The 17,128-nt window shown below is 47.8% G+C and overlaps 1 protein-coding gene across 1 annotated transcript in view; it reads right to left on the minus strand.

The window, feature by feature from the left end:
• Positions 1 to 2,057: 2,057 nt before the first annotated feature.
• The window catches only part of LOC126234911 (basic proline-rich protein-like), a 71,649-nt gene continuing 56,578 nt past the window's right edge, over positions 2,058 to 17,128 (minus strand). The window contains exons 6-7 of the mRNA XM_049943651.1: positions 13,100 to 13,369; positions 2,058 to 2,169 (exon numbers count right to left, since the gene is read on the minus strand). Coding sequence (XP_049799608.1) covers positions 2,058 to 2,169; positions 13,100 to 13,369 — 382 coding nt within the window. The remainder of the gene's footprint in view (positions 2,170 to 13,099; positions 13,370 to 17,128) is intronic.

Genomic DNA, 17,128 nt, shown 5'->3' on the forward strand with positions numbered 1-17,128 from the left:
CCATCACATGAAAGGCCGAAACGGTTGAAACTCCGTTTAGTCGCCTCTTACGACAGGCAGGAATACCTCAGGCCTATTCGTACCCCGGACCCGCAGGGGGATCGGCAAGTTCGTTTCCCGCTATCCCAACGTCTCTCGGGGTCCATATGAACACCACCGAACGATCACGCTGTTCAAGAGCGTGAATGGACCCCTGGATGGCACTAACAATGGGATGGCGTGGGTAGCACTGGTCAAGAGCCTGCAGTCTACTGAGCGAGTCACTGCAAATGACGAAGGAAGATACAAGCAACGCATTGATGTGAAACGGCGCTAGAACTCTTACAGCAGCTGCTTGCATGGTCGTGGTAAGAGGGATAGGAGAGGAATGGTATCTATCTATCATGAAAACAGCCACTCTGCCATTACCTCTGTCTCCAGTAATATGGTCCTTCCCGTAGGGGTGGTAACCCCTTAATGCAGATGTGTCAGCGACTAAGATGCGTTTCTTGCAAGCAAATGTGGAATGGTTTCTCCTGGACCAGGAACTAATTCTGCCAAATATGATCGATATTCATTTAACCCTACAACATTGAAGTCCCTATGGGAACCATTGATTAGTGATGGTTAGTCTTTTCTTTCTCCCTTGGGGGCGTTGAATTAAACAGGTGGACAGAGGGAACGTTAGCATATGCCCAGCTCTCTGGTTCCTCCAATTGGAAATCCATATCGTGAAGTACACATGGGGGGGGGAGGGGGGAGGGGGGAGGCGGGGACGGGGGGAGGCGGGGACGGGGGGAGGCGGGAGGCGGGGGGAGGCGGGAGGCGGGGACGGGGGGAGGCGGGAGGCGGGGACGGGGGGAGGCGGGAGGCGGGGACGGGGGGAGGGGGGAGGCGGGGACGGGGGAGGGGGAGGGGGGAGGCGGGGACGGGGGAGGGGGAGGGGGGAGGCGGGGACGGGGGAGGGGGAGGGGGGAGGCGGGGACGGGGGAGGGGGAGGGGGGAGGCGGGACGGGGGAGGGGGAGGGGGGAGGCGGGGACGGGGGAGGGGGAGGGGGGAGGCGGGGACGGGGGAGGGGGAGGGGGGAGGCGGGGACGGGGGAGGGGGAGGGGGGAGGCGGGGACGGGGGAGGGGGAGGGGGGAGGCGGGGACGGGGGAGGGGGAGGGGGGAGGCGGGGACGGGGGAGGGGGAGGGGGGAGGCGGGGACGGGGGAGGGGGAGGGGGGAGGCGGGGACGGGGGAGGGGGAGGGGGGAGGCGGGGACGGGGGAGGGGGAGGGGGGAGGCGGGGACGGGGGAGGGGGAGGGGGGAGGCGGGGACGGGGGAGGGGGAGGGGGGAGGCGGGGACGGGGGAGGGGGAGGGGGGAGGCGGGGACGGGGGAGGGGGAGGGGGGAGGCGGGGACGGGGGAGGGGGAGGGGGAGGCGGGGACGGGGGAGGGGGAGGGGGGAGGCGGGGACGGGGGAGGGGGAGGGGGGAGGCGGGGACGGGGGAGGGGGAGGGGGGAGGCGGGGACGGGGGAGGGGGAGGGGGGAGGCGGGGACGGGGGAGGGGGAGGGGGGAGGCGGGGACGGGGGAGGGGGAGGGGGGAGGCGGGGACGGGGGGAGGGGGGGACGGGGGGAGGCGGGGACGGGGGGAGGGGGGAGGCGGGGACGGGGGGAGGGGGGAGGCGGGGACGGGGGGAGGGGGGAGGCGGGGACGGGGGGAGGGGGGAGGCGGGGACGGGGGGAGGGGGGAGGCGGGGACGGGGGGAGGGGGGAGGCGGGGACGGGGGGAGGGGGGAGGCGGGGACGGGGACGGGGGGAGGGGGGAGGCGGGGACGGGGGGAGGGGGGAGGCGGGGACGGGGGGAGGGGGGAGGCGGGGACGGGGGGAGGGGGGAGGCGGGGACGGGGGGAGGGGGGGAGGGGGGAGGCGGGGAGGGGGGAGGCGGGGAGGGGGGAGGCGGGGAGGGGGGAGGCGGGGAGGGGGGAGGCGGGGAGGGGGGAGGCGGGGGGGGGAGGCGGGGAGGCTCGCCACTCTGAAGGTTTAACTGCCACTTTCTTCTACTTTGAACTACATTTTCAAGGACGTTTTCCTTACTTGTGGAGAGGAGCTGGTTGCTTGGGTTTTGAGGATGGCTTAGCAGGCTTCTGATGGTGGGCAGTGATATCTGACCGAGCCCAATCGCCGATCGCTTCCAATTCATATCTGATTCAAGTGAAGAGTTTTCTTCACATGTACACAAACAAGTGCATGTGCTCTCATTTGGATCTGTGGTCTGAGTTCTGAGTTTGTATGGAGGCATCTCACTTTGCGATTGGCTTCTTAAGAGCCTATGCAAAAGTATCAACTACTGGAGGTTGCATGACAAGCTTTTTCAGCTTCACCATAGTTTGTCTCTTGACTTACGACTTCTCAATTTTTTTCTTTCATCGTTTAAACCTCACTTTCTGCTCCATACTGTGCGATCCCTGGGGCGGTGTATCCATTTCGAATGAAGTCTAAAAGAATTTGCTAAGTAGTGAGCTGAACTTCCACAATTTCCACACAGCATATTACACTACTGGCCATTAAATGGCTACACCACGAAGATGACGTGCTACAGACGCGAAATTTAACAGACAGGAAGAAGATGCTGTGATATGCAAATGATTAGCTTTTCAGAGCATTCACACGAGGTTGGTGACTGGAGACACCTACAACGTGCTGACATGAGGAAAGTTTCCAACCGATTTCTCATACACAAACAGCAGTTGACCGGCGTTGCCTGGTGAAACGTTGTTGTGATGCCTCGTGCAAGGAGGAGAAATGCGTACCATCACGTTTCAGACTTTGATAGAGGTCGGATTGTAGCCTATCGTGATTGCGGTTTATCGTATCGCGACATTGCTGCTCGCGTTGGTCGAGATCCAATGACTTAGCAGAATATGGAATCGGTGGGTTCAGGAGGGTAATACGGAACGCCGTTCTGGATCCCAACGGCCTCTTATCACTAGCAGTCGAGATGGAAGGCATCTTATCCGCATGGCTGTAACTGACCGTGTAGCCACGTCTCGATCCCTGAGGTAACAGATGGGGACGTTTGCAAGACAACAACCATCTGCTCGAACAGTTCGACGTCGTTTGCATCAGCATGGACTATCAGCTTGGAGGCCATGACCGCGGTTACCATTGACCCTGCATCACAGACAGGAGCGCTTGCGATGGTGTACTCAACGACGAACCTGGGTGCACGAATGGCAAAACGTCATTTTTTCGGTTGAATCCAGGTTCTGTTTACAGCATCATGGTCGCATACGTGTTTGGCGACATCGCTGTGAACGCACATTGGAAGCGTGTATTCGTCATCGCTATACTGGCGTATCACCCGGCCTGATGGTATTGGGTGCCATTGGTTATACGTCTGTCACCTCTTGTTCGCGTTGACGGCACTTTGAACAGTGGACGTTACATTTCTGATGTGTTACGACCTGTGGCTCTACCCTACATCTACATCCATACTCTACAATCCACCATACTGTGCGTGGCGGAAGGTACCTCGTACCACAACTAGCATCTCTCCCTGTTCCACTCCCAAACAGATCGAGAGGAAAATGACTGCCTATATGCCTCTGTACGAGCCCTAATCTCTTATCTTTGTGGTCTTTCCGCGAAATGTAAGTTGGTGGCAGTAAAAATTGTACTGCATTCAGCCTCAAATGCTGGTTCTCTAAATTTCCTCAGTAGCAATTCACGAAAAGAACGCCTTTCCTCTAGAGAATCCCACCAGAGTTCCTGAAGCATTTCCATAACACTCACGTTATGATCAAACCTACCACTAACAAATCTAGCAGCCCGCCTCTGAATTGCTTCTATGTCCTCCCGCAATCCCACCTGATAGGGATCCCAAACGCTCGAGCAGTACTCAAGAATAGGTCGTATTAGTGTTTTATAAGCGGTCTCCTTTACAGATGAACCACATCTTCCCAAAATGCTACCAATGAACCGAAGACGACTATCCGCCTTCCCCACAACTGCAATTACATGCTTGTCCCACCTCCAATCGCTCTGCAATGTTACGCACAAATATTTAATCGACGTGACTGTGTCAAGCGCTGCACTACTAACAGAGTATTCAAACATTACAGGATTCTTTTTCCTATTCATCTGCATTAATTTACATTGATCTATATTTAGCGCTAGCTGCCATTCTTTACACCAATCACAAATCCTGTCCAAATCATATTGTATCCTCCTACAGTCACTCAACGACTACACCTTCCCGTACACCACAGCATCATCAGCAAACAGCCGCACATTGCTATCCATCGTATCCAGAAGATCATTTATGTAGATAGAAAACAACAGCGGACTTCTCTGGGGCACTCCAGTTGATACCCTCACCTCCGATGAACATTCACCATCGAGAACAACGTACTGGGTTCTATTACTTATGAAAACTTAGAGCCACTAACATACTTGGGAACCAACCCCGTATGCTCGTACCTTAGTTTGGAGTCTGCCGTGGGGCACCGAGTCAAACGCTTTCCGGAAGTCAAGAAATATGGCATCCGTCTGATACCTTTCATCCATGGTTCGCAAGATATCATGTGAAAAAAGGGGCGAGTTGCGTTTCGCAGGAGCGATGCTTTCTAAGGGCGTGCTGATGCATGGACAGCAACTTCTCTGTCTCAAGGAAATTCATTATATTCGAACTAAGAATATGTTAGAGAATCCTGCAGCAAGCCGATGTTAAGGTTATTGGTCTGTAATTTTGACAATCCGTCCTACCCTTCATATGTACAGGCGTCACCTGCGATTTTTTCCCTGTCACTTGGGACTTTACGTTGGGAAAGAGATTCGCGATAAATGCAAGCTAAGTAAGGAGCCAATGCAGTAGAGTATACTCTGTAAAACCGAATTGGAATCCTATCAGGACCTGGCGATTTATTTAGTTTTAACCCATTCAGCTGCTTCACAACCCCCAGGGATGTCTATCACTATATCCTCCATACGGGAATCTGTACGAGACTCAAACGGCGGTATGTTTGTACGATCCTCCTGATTGGAAGATTTCTCAAATGCTAAATTTAAAATTTCAGCTTTCGTTTTGCTGTCTTCCGTTGCCAGGCCAGACTGATCAGTGAGTGAGTGAATGGAAGCCTTCAACCCGCTTGCCGATTTTATGTAAGACCAGAATTTCCTTGAGTTTTCAGCAACATCTTTTGCTAAGGTATGACGGTGGTAGTGGTTGAATGCTTCGCGCATCGCTCTTTTTACAGCAGCACGAATCTCTAACTTTTGACTGTACTCTCTCCCGATATTTCTTGTACCGCGAGTGCAACTGCCTTTGCTTCCTGAGCATTCTCCGAATTGGGCTGTTAAACCACGGTGGGCCTTTTCCTTCATTTCTTTTCCTTTATTCGATCCCTGCGAAACCCTACATTTCACCAGGATAACGCACGACCGCATGTTGAAGGTCCTGTATGGGTCTTCATGGATAAAGAAAATGTTAGACTGCTGCCCTGGCCAGCACATTTTCCAGATCTCTCACCAACTGAAAACGTCTGGTCAATGGTGGCCAAGCAACTAGCTCGTCACAATACGCCAGTCACTACTCTTGATGAACCGTGGTATCGTGTTGAAGCTGCGTGGGCAGCTGTACGTGTACACGCCATCCAAGCTCTGACTCAATGCCCAGACGTTATCACGGCCGTTATTACGGCCAGATGTTGTTCTGGGTACCAATTTCCTATGGATCTATGCACCCAACTGCGTGAAAATTTAACTATGTCAATTCTAATATTATATTTGTCCAATTAATAGCCGTTTATCGTCTGCATTTCTTCTTGGTGTAGCAAGTGGTATGGCCAAATCTGACATTTAGATCATCTCATTAGGTTAGGAACGAATGGGTGAACCTTGATATGGACATAGCCTGAAAGGATTTGTTCAGGTAGTTCCGGAGTACTAAGCATTAGAACGAATGTTGCATATTTTTCCAATGTGCCATTGACTACTATTGGACACTGAAGAGCCAAAGAACCTCGTACACCCGCCTAGTATTCTGTAGGACACCTGCGAGCATGCAGAAGTGCCGCAACACGACGTGGTATGGACTACTGTCTGAAGTAGTGCTGGAGGTAACTGACACTTTGAATCCTGCAGGGCTCTCCATAAACCCGTAACAGTACGAGAGGCTGGAGATCTCTTCGTACCAGCACGTTGGAAGCCATCCCAAATATGCTCAATAATTTTCACATCTGGCGAGTTTGGTGGCCAGCGGAAGTTTTTAAACATCAAGTGTTCCTGGAGCCACTTTGTAGCATTTCTGGACGCGTGGGTTATCACGAATAAAGCCAGTCCATCGGAATGCACAATGGACACGAATGGATGTAGGTGATCGGAAAGGATACTTACATGTCACCTGACACTCTTATTGTACATATCAGGGGGTCCCATATCCAGCTGCACAGTCTCCACACTGTTATAGAGCCTTCACCAGCTTGAACAGTCCCCTGCTGACATGCAGGGTCTATGGTTTTCTCCATACCCACACATGTCCATCTGCTCGATACAATTTAAAACGAGGCTCATCCAATCAGGCAACTTGTTTCCAGTCAACACCAGTCCAATGTGTGTTGACAGGCCCAGGCGAGGCATATAGCTGTCTTCCACCGGATGGGAGGACATAAAAATCTAGACTTTGCGAAAGGCACAACGTAATTAAATCTGAAGACAACGCGGCGATTAGTGTTACATAGGCATCAAATCAGTAAACATGACGCATCACAATAAATCGGGGAAATTTGACCGGGAGTTTTGTGTATCGCTTTTTCAATTTGAAGGAGTTAATCCCAATGGAGGAGCAAAGATACGATCTTTTAAAATAGTGTAACAAATTTTTATGGAGGAAGATTATTGGATCAAGGCTGTCGTTGTCCCGACGGTCGTCAGTCGTCTGCTAATCTGGTTTGGACAGTTTTTGACTCCATTTGAGTGACAGGTGTACTAATGTCATTTATTCAACCTAGGTAGTTATGACCCAACTTCAGCTACAGTTCATGAAGGTGAAGGAATATACAGAGTTTAAACGGGAAGCAGGGTGAGTATCATCAAAACTGCTATCTGAAGTACCTTTACTTCTCAGGTCATTCTACTGGGATAACTTACAAGGAATACGATTACGGATATTACCACTGAGTTTAGTGAAGAAAAATTTGTAGCGTTTATTCACCACAGACAAGTTGTCAATTACACTTTAAGTACAAAAATTGGTTATTTTTAAACAGCTCTGCAAAGGATTAAAGCACTAAAAATTATCGATTTAGTTTTATCTCCCTTCGTGCTCTTGGTACAGACTTATTGAAAACAACATTTCTGCAATTTTATAGAATGTGACAAATGGGCTCAACATTAATTTACTTTCATCTGTGGTAATGATCGTCAATAATATTTGCCAAAAGCTTCGTTACCTTACTGAAAAATTTAGAGTAAAGTTTAATGAGATTTTAAAAATTGATGGTTTGCATCTAATAACTAGTGTGCAGCGTTCACTTGCGGCCCCTCTTCGACATCTGTCCATAGTTGCCGGCTGTGCTCTTCCGCTTGGAAGCCCGCCTCTGCTGCGGCCCTGGCGAGTCCTGCCCCAGTGGCCCCGTTCCTCTGCCCCTGCCCCTGCCCCTGCCCCCGGCTCCTGCTCCACGCTGTCCTCCGTCAGCGCTGCCCCGCCCTGTGCTGTCTGCTGCCCTACCAGCTGCGCACTCTCTCCTCCAGCTTTCTGCTGCTGCTGTGGCTTCTGCTGCTGCTGTGGCTTCTGCTGCAGCCCGCCGAACGCCGAGGAGGCCACCGCGGTTAGAGGCCCGAGTGTCCAAGCAGGGGGGCCCCACCTCTTGACCCCGGCCCTGTCCTGTACCCTCACCTGGCTCTTCACACACTGGATGCTCTGACACTTTCTGCTGCTCTTCAGGTGGCTCTTCTGGGATGCTGTACAAAGAGCAACGATACGAATCAGTATTTGGAACACTTCGTTACTTTGGACATGTAGCTACTGGTGAGATTTTCGCTCCTGTATGAAACCGATCTGAATTTAGTACCTTATGTTACAGAAACTGTCTGCTGAGGTGGTTTTGGCTTAATGACATTTTAATATTTTTGTGGGATCTGAAATTTAAAAACCTCTCACACCGGCCTGATTTAGCTTTACTGATCAGGATAGTAAAACATGCGTGTATTAAGGGAATTTTCATTCACAAAGCAGGCTTAACTCATTCACACAGTTCAATACTGTTCTGTCCTGATTAAATTGAGCCTAACTTGAATTCCATAAGGCAGTGAAGCAATTTCGAAGTCTCGGTGCGACGAAAATCGTCAGTCGATCTCCAGAAAATATTTGTAATAGTTATTAACTTTCGGTGACCGCATGGGGAAGACGGGAGATCTGCTGGTAAGACCGTGTTAGCCCATTTATTGAAAGTAATAAACTGGATATCTTGAGCGTACAAAACGGCAGTTTCGTCCAGTGTGAATCAGAAGTTCCCACTGATCCCGTGCAACACAGCGTAGTAAGCAGACACTGTCAATAATAATCAGTTAAATAATACGCCAACACTTTAGATTGGTTCATGTATTAAATTCCTTCTCATACAGAATCTCATCAAGATGGCGACTAGCTCAGCAGTACATATACATCTTCGTTCTTTCACGGCTAATCGGCAAGATCTGAATCATTCTTTTCATAAGCGAAAACAGAAGCTATTCCATGGAGTAAATGCACGCTCCAAGGAATAATAGGGCTTGAAACTACTTTGCATTGATAATCGTATATTAAAGTTTAGGTATCGGTAAGATAAGAAGAGAGATTTCGAGATATGTACTGAGTTATATAATTTATAAAATTTCTGAAAATATCGGGGAGAGACCACTGCAAGAGACATTACAACATCCGGCCTACTACCAAGAGAGACACAGCTTTCTAGACAATGACAACGTTTAACATTTCTGGCTCAACCTTTACTTGGAGGGGTGTCCACAGGCAAGGTAGGTGTGGCATGAGTAGAGGGTTGGTCTGGGTACAGAAAATTTGCCCCAGTGAACTCACTCCTGTTGAGAACTAGCTGTAAGAGCTGGATCCAAATTTAGTTGTTTGGAAATTTGGAAAATGACCTGAAGAAACTGAGGTAGAAAGTATGCAGAGTATTTGAGAAGAGTTCTAAAAGAAATTGTAGTGGAAAAACTTTGTAGGTCGGAATTTAAACTACAAAAATGATGAACATTTTAAAATCTTTGTTTCTTTAATGCACCTCTTTGAAAACTTACTAGAATTGTACAGTCACAGCAGTTTATGACATACGATATAGAAGTTTTCTGAAGTGAGTGAACGTTTTATGTCATCTCTTAGATCATTCAAAATTTTTCTGTAACAACTGGAGCACGCATTGACACCTTCCTATAGTTTCAAAAATGAGTAAAAATGGACGTACAGATATGTATATTTCGCAAATGGATTTCCGTTTGGCACAACGTCTATACAGAACAGTATTTCTCTATTTCAAGAGGGAAATTCTTCGTGTTTCGATATGCTCCTTCCAGACCATTTCGTTATGTAGTGCTGACAGCTATTTCAAAGCTAGTAGTTACAATAAACGTGTTGACCTATTTTTAAGCTCTAGTTCTTTTTTCTTATATTTTTAACTGTTCCTGTGGCTTTATTTACAATGTTAACTCCGTATTTGCTAGCTACAATTGTATACATCTATTTTTACTGTCTTACATGGAACAAATGCTTTTCCTCAACAAAAACAGTATGTAGAAGTTCATAATGCGTAACTTTTTCATAGTCAAGAGCGCTGCCATTGTTATCCATCTGACATGCGAAATGTGCAGCAGTTTGTCTCAACACACGGAAGCGTAGTTAGTTATATTCCTCCGTGATGGAACAGAATACGCTAAGCACTAGACATGCGGTGCAACGGAATTATGTTTAAAATTAGCTGGCCTGATAAACGAGGTTTTTCTGCAGAGCGTCGGCCATGGAAGGAAGACCATGAGAAACACTGAAAAGGACAGGCTGATATAACATGTGCTAATACATCAGATAACGTTCAGGGTACCAGAAAATGGCCGTACATGGCGAAAGCTTGAGAGGAAGGCAGTGATTCGAAAACATGCAGCACGTAACTGAGAATGTAGGATGCATGTGCTATACCGAGAAGTGGCTGGCGGGACAGGAATTTGGAGCAAGCTGCATCGAAATGGTCAGAAGACGGGTGACTTAGTGGAATGTTATTTCACGTGGTATTTGATACTTTTATTACAATGAATGTTTCAAAATTGCTGTAGTCTATAAAAAGGAACCATTCGAACGAAGTTTAATTTGCGAACAGGTACAAATCTGTATAAAATTTGCATACATGTTGAAAATGTCTTCCTCTAGAAAGTACCAACGACTGACACTGTTTAATACCACCTCATTCTTTGAAATATGCCATTGAGGACAGTGCTTACGTACAGCAACACCTAGCGGCCGTACACTCAGATCTCAGGCCGAGAGTATCAAAGTTTTATGACGACGAAACAAGCTAAAAGTTTTTCTTAAGAGAGGTTAAGCGACAGATGGGGAGTACGAAAAACATTATGGTGTTAACTTCGAAGTGGAACAGAACATTCTTCAGTGCTGGCAGCCTACCCCGAGTGGCTGCGATTTCAAACCCCCTGAGACCACACGCGGACGAGTGCTCACGTCTACCTTCGTCTGCATCTAAATGGTTACTCTGCAGTTCATACTGAAGTGCCTGGCATAGGGTTCATCGAACCCTTTTCATGCTACTACCCTACCATTCCACCCTCGAATGGCGCGTGCGAAAAAAGAACACAATCTTTCCGTTCGCGCTCTCATTTCTCAAGTTTATTATGATCATATCTCCCTACGTAGGTGGGTGTATTTTCGCATTCATAGGAAAACGTTGGTGATTGGAATGTCGTAAATAGGTCTCGCCGCGAAGTGAACCGCCTTTGTTTCAGTGACTGCTACCCAAACTCATTTCGTATCACAGACACACTCGCCCCTATTGCGCGATAACACTAAACAAGCTGCCCTACTTTGCACTTTTTCGATGTCCTCCGTCAATCCTACCTGGTAAGGATCCCATACCGCGCAGAAATATTCCAGCAGAGGAAGTGTAATGTAGGCTGTCTCTTTAGTGGGTTTGTCGCATCTGCCAAGTGTTCTGTCAACAATGCGCAGTCTGTTTCGCCTTAGCCACAATATTATCCATGTTGTCTTTCCAATGTAAGTTAAGTGATTTTAAACATACTCCTGCTGCACCACATCTCCAATGCTGATTCTACCTCCAGTCCGCGTTGTCAGGCGTGATATTTGCCTAAGTGTGGTGTCGCTAAATAGCACGTTAGGCCCAAGCCGAGTTTGTCTAGCGTACCAGGACGGTTGGAAGCACGAGTCAGATAGATGCTTCTCTAACTTCTGAGTTTACGACCGACTCATCGTTGTCTAACAGTTTATAAGCAAACTTAGTTTCACCTTACGTAACATTTCTGCAGTACAATTTAATGAAAGCAACTTTTGTCCCGTCAGGTCGAGCAGTTCTTGGCCCAAAACAGTGTCATCTTCCATCCTGTGTTTGTACCTTTTCTTGTGCTCCACGAGCAATGTATCGTTTACATTTACACTGAAGAGCCAAGGACACTAACACCTGCCTAATACCGGGTACGGCCCTCGAGAGCACGCAGAAGTGCCGCAGCACGACGTAGCAATGACTACTAATGCCAGTAGTAGTTCTGGATGGAACTGACACCATGAATCCCGCAGGGCTGTCCGTAAATACGTGATAGTACAAGGAGGTGGTGATCTGTTGTGAACAGCAGGTTCGAAGGCATCCCTGATATGCACAATGTATGTCTGGGGAGTGTTGGCCAGAGGAAATGTTCAGACTCTGGACTGTGTTCCTCGAGCCGCTCTTCATCGATTTTAGACTTGTGGGGTGTCGCAGTGACCTACTGGAATTGCTCAAGTGCGTCAAAATGCACAATGGACATGAATGGATGCAGAGGATCACACAGGATGCTTACATACAGGTCACCCGTCAGTCGTATCTAGGCGTATCAGGGGTCCCGTATCTAACTGCCGAGGCCCCACACTATTACACAGCCTCAACCAGCGTGAACAGTCCCCTGCTAACATGCACGGTCCACGCAGTGATGAGGTTCTGTCTATCCCCTTATACATCCATCTGCTCGATACAATTTGAAACGAGACTACTCCGACTAGGCAGCATGTTTCCAGTCAACAACCCCATGTCGGCATTGTCGGGCCCAGGCGAGGCGTAAAGCTTCGTGTCGTGCAGTCTCCAAGGGTACACGAGTGGGCCTTCCGCTCCGACAGTCCATAACGATGTTTCGTTTAATGGCTAGCACGCTGACACTTTATGGCCCAGCATTTAAATCTGCAGCAGTTTGCGGAATGGTTACACTTCCGACACTAATAATTTTCTTCAGTCGTTGTTGGTCCCGTTATTCCAGGATCTTTTCCCGGCCGCAGCGATGTCCGGATCTGATGTTTTACCGGATTCCTGATATTCACGGTACAGTCGTGAAACCGTAGTACGGGAAAATCCACACTTCATTGGTACCTCAGATCCTTTGTCCCATAGTTCGTGAGCCGACTAACACCACGCTCGAGCTCTATAAAATGTTGATAACCTGCAATTTTAGCATCAGTAGCATATGTAAAAACTGTGCCTGACACTAGTTGTCTCATTTAAGTGCTACCGACCGCAGCACCGTAATCTGCCTGTTTACATATCTATTTGAATACGCATTCCTATACCAGTTTCTTTGGCACTTCAGCGTAGTACGTTCTTTTAAGATGTTCAGACACCCATGTCCCTTTGAGAAGTAAATAACGAACAACTTAGGGCTTTGTGTGTAACAGGGATTCTATACGATCTAATGCATTCTGGAAATCTAGCTTCCTCGTAGGTATCAGAAACAGACCCCTTTCGAAATGTACTCGTGCAAGACGACTCATGTGTGAAATTCTTGTTCAGTATAAAAGGTGTCCTGAATGGTCCCATGTGATTAAATAGCTGCAAAGCCGTTAGTACATTTGAGTAGAATTATCAGGAAAACTCTGCTCACTTACCCTCTGAATGCCGATGCCTCGCCGACGGATGACCGGAAGACGCCTGTCGCGGAGCACGTGAACAGGCCCTCAAGGTCAGGCCCCGGGAACAGGCCGGCTTCCTTCTCCGCCTCCTCCTCCAGCACGCTTCTCCCCTCATTGGCCTCTTGAGGGACCACAGGTTCTGGTGGCACGTCCTGCAAACTCCGGCCCTCAGCTCTGGAGGGGCTGGAGGCGGCGCTGGAGGATGGCCTGGAACCAGGCACGCTGCCCTCCCGAGAGCAGGGGGCGCTGTGCAGGAAGGACTAGGCTGTACTGACTGCTGACCACTTTGCTGTTACTATATCCTACCATCTCTTACCAAGTCATCCCCAACACCTGCTTACTATCTTCGTATCTAATCGACAGTGAAAGTTTTAGATTTCCCTTACCCGACGTAGTCATTAGAGGCATTTAAGTCATTTCCGACAAGATCATTCTAGCTGGTAACTGAAATTTATGGGATGCCGAAGTTCAGATACTATAGCACGGCTGTAATACAGGGATTACCTCGTAGTTGCCAGCTACATATCTGTTTAATGGGATCAATTACTGGAGAGCAATTCCAACTAATGTACACACAGTGGACAGATCCTACTGCTTTGGCAGATGGCGGCTCAATTTCAGTCAAACAAGAAATTGAGAGGGACCTTTGGAACGAGTCCGATACAATCACTGAACCATTTAGCAATACAGACTCGCTGCCAGCAGTTCACAGAGCTGTGCACAAACTCACGTGGGTAATATTGTGAGGTACTCGGGGTGACAGGAATACTTCCACTGTACGCCCTGTATTGTGCAGTATGAAACAACCTTACGTCTCTTCATCTAGTTAGCATTTCTGCGGGAAAACTCTTGCGGTTTATTATTCACATTTATCAGAAGAATAGTTCGGCTGAGACTGGTAATATACTGTGCCAACGATCTGACCGTTTTCACAACTCCAGTGCAGTGTCATAAATACACTGCCTTTACTTCTGTAAGCTTCAGTTTTGCTGCTTTACACATCTCTGCCTAGCTGTTGCAACGATTTTATCACATTCGTTTCCGACACCAGTCCTAACTTGCCCAATGCAGCTAAAACATATGCCAAATATTAAGGCCCATGGAACAGGCCCAGGTGTCACCATACGGAGTCTTCCACTATTGGTGGCGGTTCTGCATCCTAAGGGTATTGTGGCCTCCCGCGGTACAGCCACTACTGCAAGGTTGCCTGCATGGTAGGCGTAAACAGTATGACAACGCAGATCCGGTGAGGCTCACGGAAAGCGCCAAAACCAGGGGATGCCGCAAGACCACATGTCAATGTGACTGCACTATTTTACAGCAGCAGGCACATGCTGTGGAGTGTGACAGTACCACCCCACCCGCTGGGTTCTTGGGGGGGGGGGGGGGGGCTACAACGCAACAGTGTCCAGTGTCAAGTTATCTACGAGCTGCACGCGTTACTGGGCGCTCTACTGTGGTCTACAACTGCTGGGTACCTGATGGATGCTTAGAATATGGGACGACCATAATTCGTTTAGGACTTTATAACTAATTATTTGCCAACTTTGATGTTTTGCACTTTTATTTACTATACTGTTAATAAATTTGATGAATCAGTTGTTCCACTTCACAGTTTTTATACCCTGCGTCAGACAAACTTTGGTGTAATGTAACACGGCGACGCCCGTCAGAGCAGGTTCCCGCTCCATGCCAACCACACGTGTACCTCTAACACTTCGCATGTAACTGTCACACAGCACATTTCACATTGTGTATCACCACAACTCAGGCAATCCACACATGCACAGGGTGACAGGACATTTGCAAAAGAGCACATGTAATGAATTCATCTATAGCTCCATCTACATGAGCTTTCTGCAGTTCATACTTGAATGCTTGGCCGTAGGCCTCCAAGTTATTTCTCTACGGTTCCACTCATGAACAGCGCCTGGCAGAAACTAACATCTTTCCACGCGAGCTATGATTTATTTTATTACGATGGTCATTTCTCCCAATGTAGGGAGCGTAAATAAAAGGCTTTCGGATTCAAAGGCGAAGATTTGTAATTAATATAGAGAAAATTCCTCACTGTAACAACGCTTTTGTTTTAATGGTTGTCACCCTAAATCGCATAAATGACACCATCCTCTTTCGCGCTAGTAGGAATCCAGCTGCCCGTGTAAGAACTTTTTCGGTAGCCTCCGTCAATCTATTTGGCTAGTATCCCATAACGCACAGCAGTAACCTCGTAGAATGGAGACAAGCGTAGTGGAGGCAGTCTTAGTACAATCGCTTCTAAGCGTTCTGCCAGTAAAACTCAGTCTTTTGATAACTTCCCCAGGACATTTCTATGTTTTCATTCTAAATTACGTTATCTGTAATTTAAGTTCCAGCGTATTCGAGTTCACACCCTTTCAATTTGTTTCGTTTCTCTCGTGACCGAAATCTGATGGATTCCTGTTATTACTTCGGATAACCTCAATTATTTACATTCAACTGCCATTTACAGTACTATACATTTTTGCAATTTTTTCAATTGCATCGTAATTAATAGATGGTAAATGACAGCACCTATGACACTAATAGGGCTGTTAAACTTCCTCGTTTATCCTTTCTATAAATTACAGCGGCCGGCCCGTAACACTTTTCTGGGCAACACCAGATGTCACTTCTGTTCTACTCGTTGAATTTATCGATTGCTACGGACTGACCTACCTCATAGGGTATCACTTATTCAGTCGCAGAAATGAGGTTTTACTCTGAAGACGAACTACATAATTAGAAACCTCTTGCGACGAAAGGTGTCCAAGGTCTTCCGGAGATCTGGAAAACCTATTTGACATCTTTGTCGATAGCATGCATTACTTTGTGAGAATGCATATCTAGTTGGTTTCTCACGAACGCTATTTTCTGAATCCCTGCTGACTGTCAGTACATCTTTCTCTTCAAAGTAATTGATTATATTTGAACACCGTGTCTGTTCCTAAACCATACTGCCAATCGACGTTAGTGATGTGCGGGTGGAATTCAGCGCATTACTCCCGTTTCCTTTCTTTAGTACTGGTGTGACCTGTGACATTTTTCGTCAAGCGAGCATACTCTGGTATGCTATCAGGTCTGGTCGACTCGCCTTTGTCGAATGATCGAAGTTGCTTCGCTACACTGGTAGTATTTAATTCACTCATGCTTGCTTTTCTTGATTCGAATTATGAAGTATTTACTTTATCGACTTCGGTGAAGTAGTTTCTAAAAATTATGTTTAGTCTCTCCGCCTTCGTAGCAATGTCGTCGCTATGACAATTCCTGCCGCACAGTTTTTATTGTATTTACCGCTGGTATACTTTACACACGACCCAAAGTTTGTGCATTCTTTTAAATCTGGCATGCTTTTTGTATCATGGATGATCAGTTCTCTTAAGTTATCTGGTTGAATTTGAGCTAGATCTGGTCGACGTTACGTTAATATCGCCAGCTTGTAAAGAGGAGACTTACGAAGGCGTCAAGGAACCATTCTTTAAAGAAGCATATATTTTGAATTTCTTCTTGATGAATGTGTCGCTCCCACAACCATGTGGTCGCTAATCGCAGTTTTTGTCATGATGCCCTATTTCGTCAGGGTTCTTTGTTACCAAGAGCTGCTGTATGTTTTAACATTTTACAACATCGAGTGGGCTCGGGAACTAATAGATGGTTGGCTGGTGGTTGCGGTTAAAGGGATCAAACTGGCCATCTATGGACAAGGAGAAAATTTGCACCTTGCTCTCTAAGTTGGAGGATAGCTCATCGTCAGACTAAGGAGGAGGTCTCGATGGGAAGTACTTGGAACCATATTTAGACGATTATGGGAAGTGAGTCACCAGATCATCCAGTTTATGACAAGCAAGCAACGCCCATGACTGGGTGGGGGGGATGCTGTTTTAATTTGAAGTGAGCCAGTCGTTTTGAAGCTGTCAACATTTCCCCAACTTGTCCTTCATCCTCTACAAAGAGTCAAGGCTCTATGGCCAAAAAACATTCTTCCTC

This window comes from Schistocerca nitens, chromosome 2, assembly GCF_023898315.1.
Source record: "Schistocerca nitens isolate TAMUIC-IGC-003100 chromosome 2, iqSchNite1.1, whole genome shotgun sequence".
Lineage (NCBI taxonomy): Eukaryota > Metazoa > Arthropoda > Insecta > Orthoptera > Acrididae > Schistocerca > Schistocerca nitens.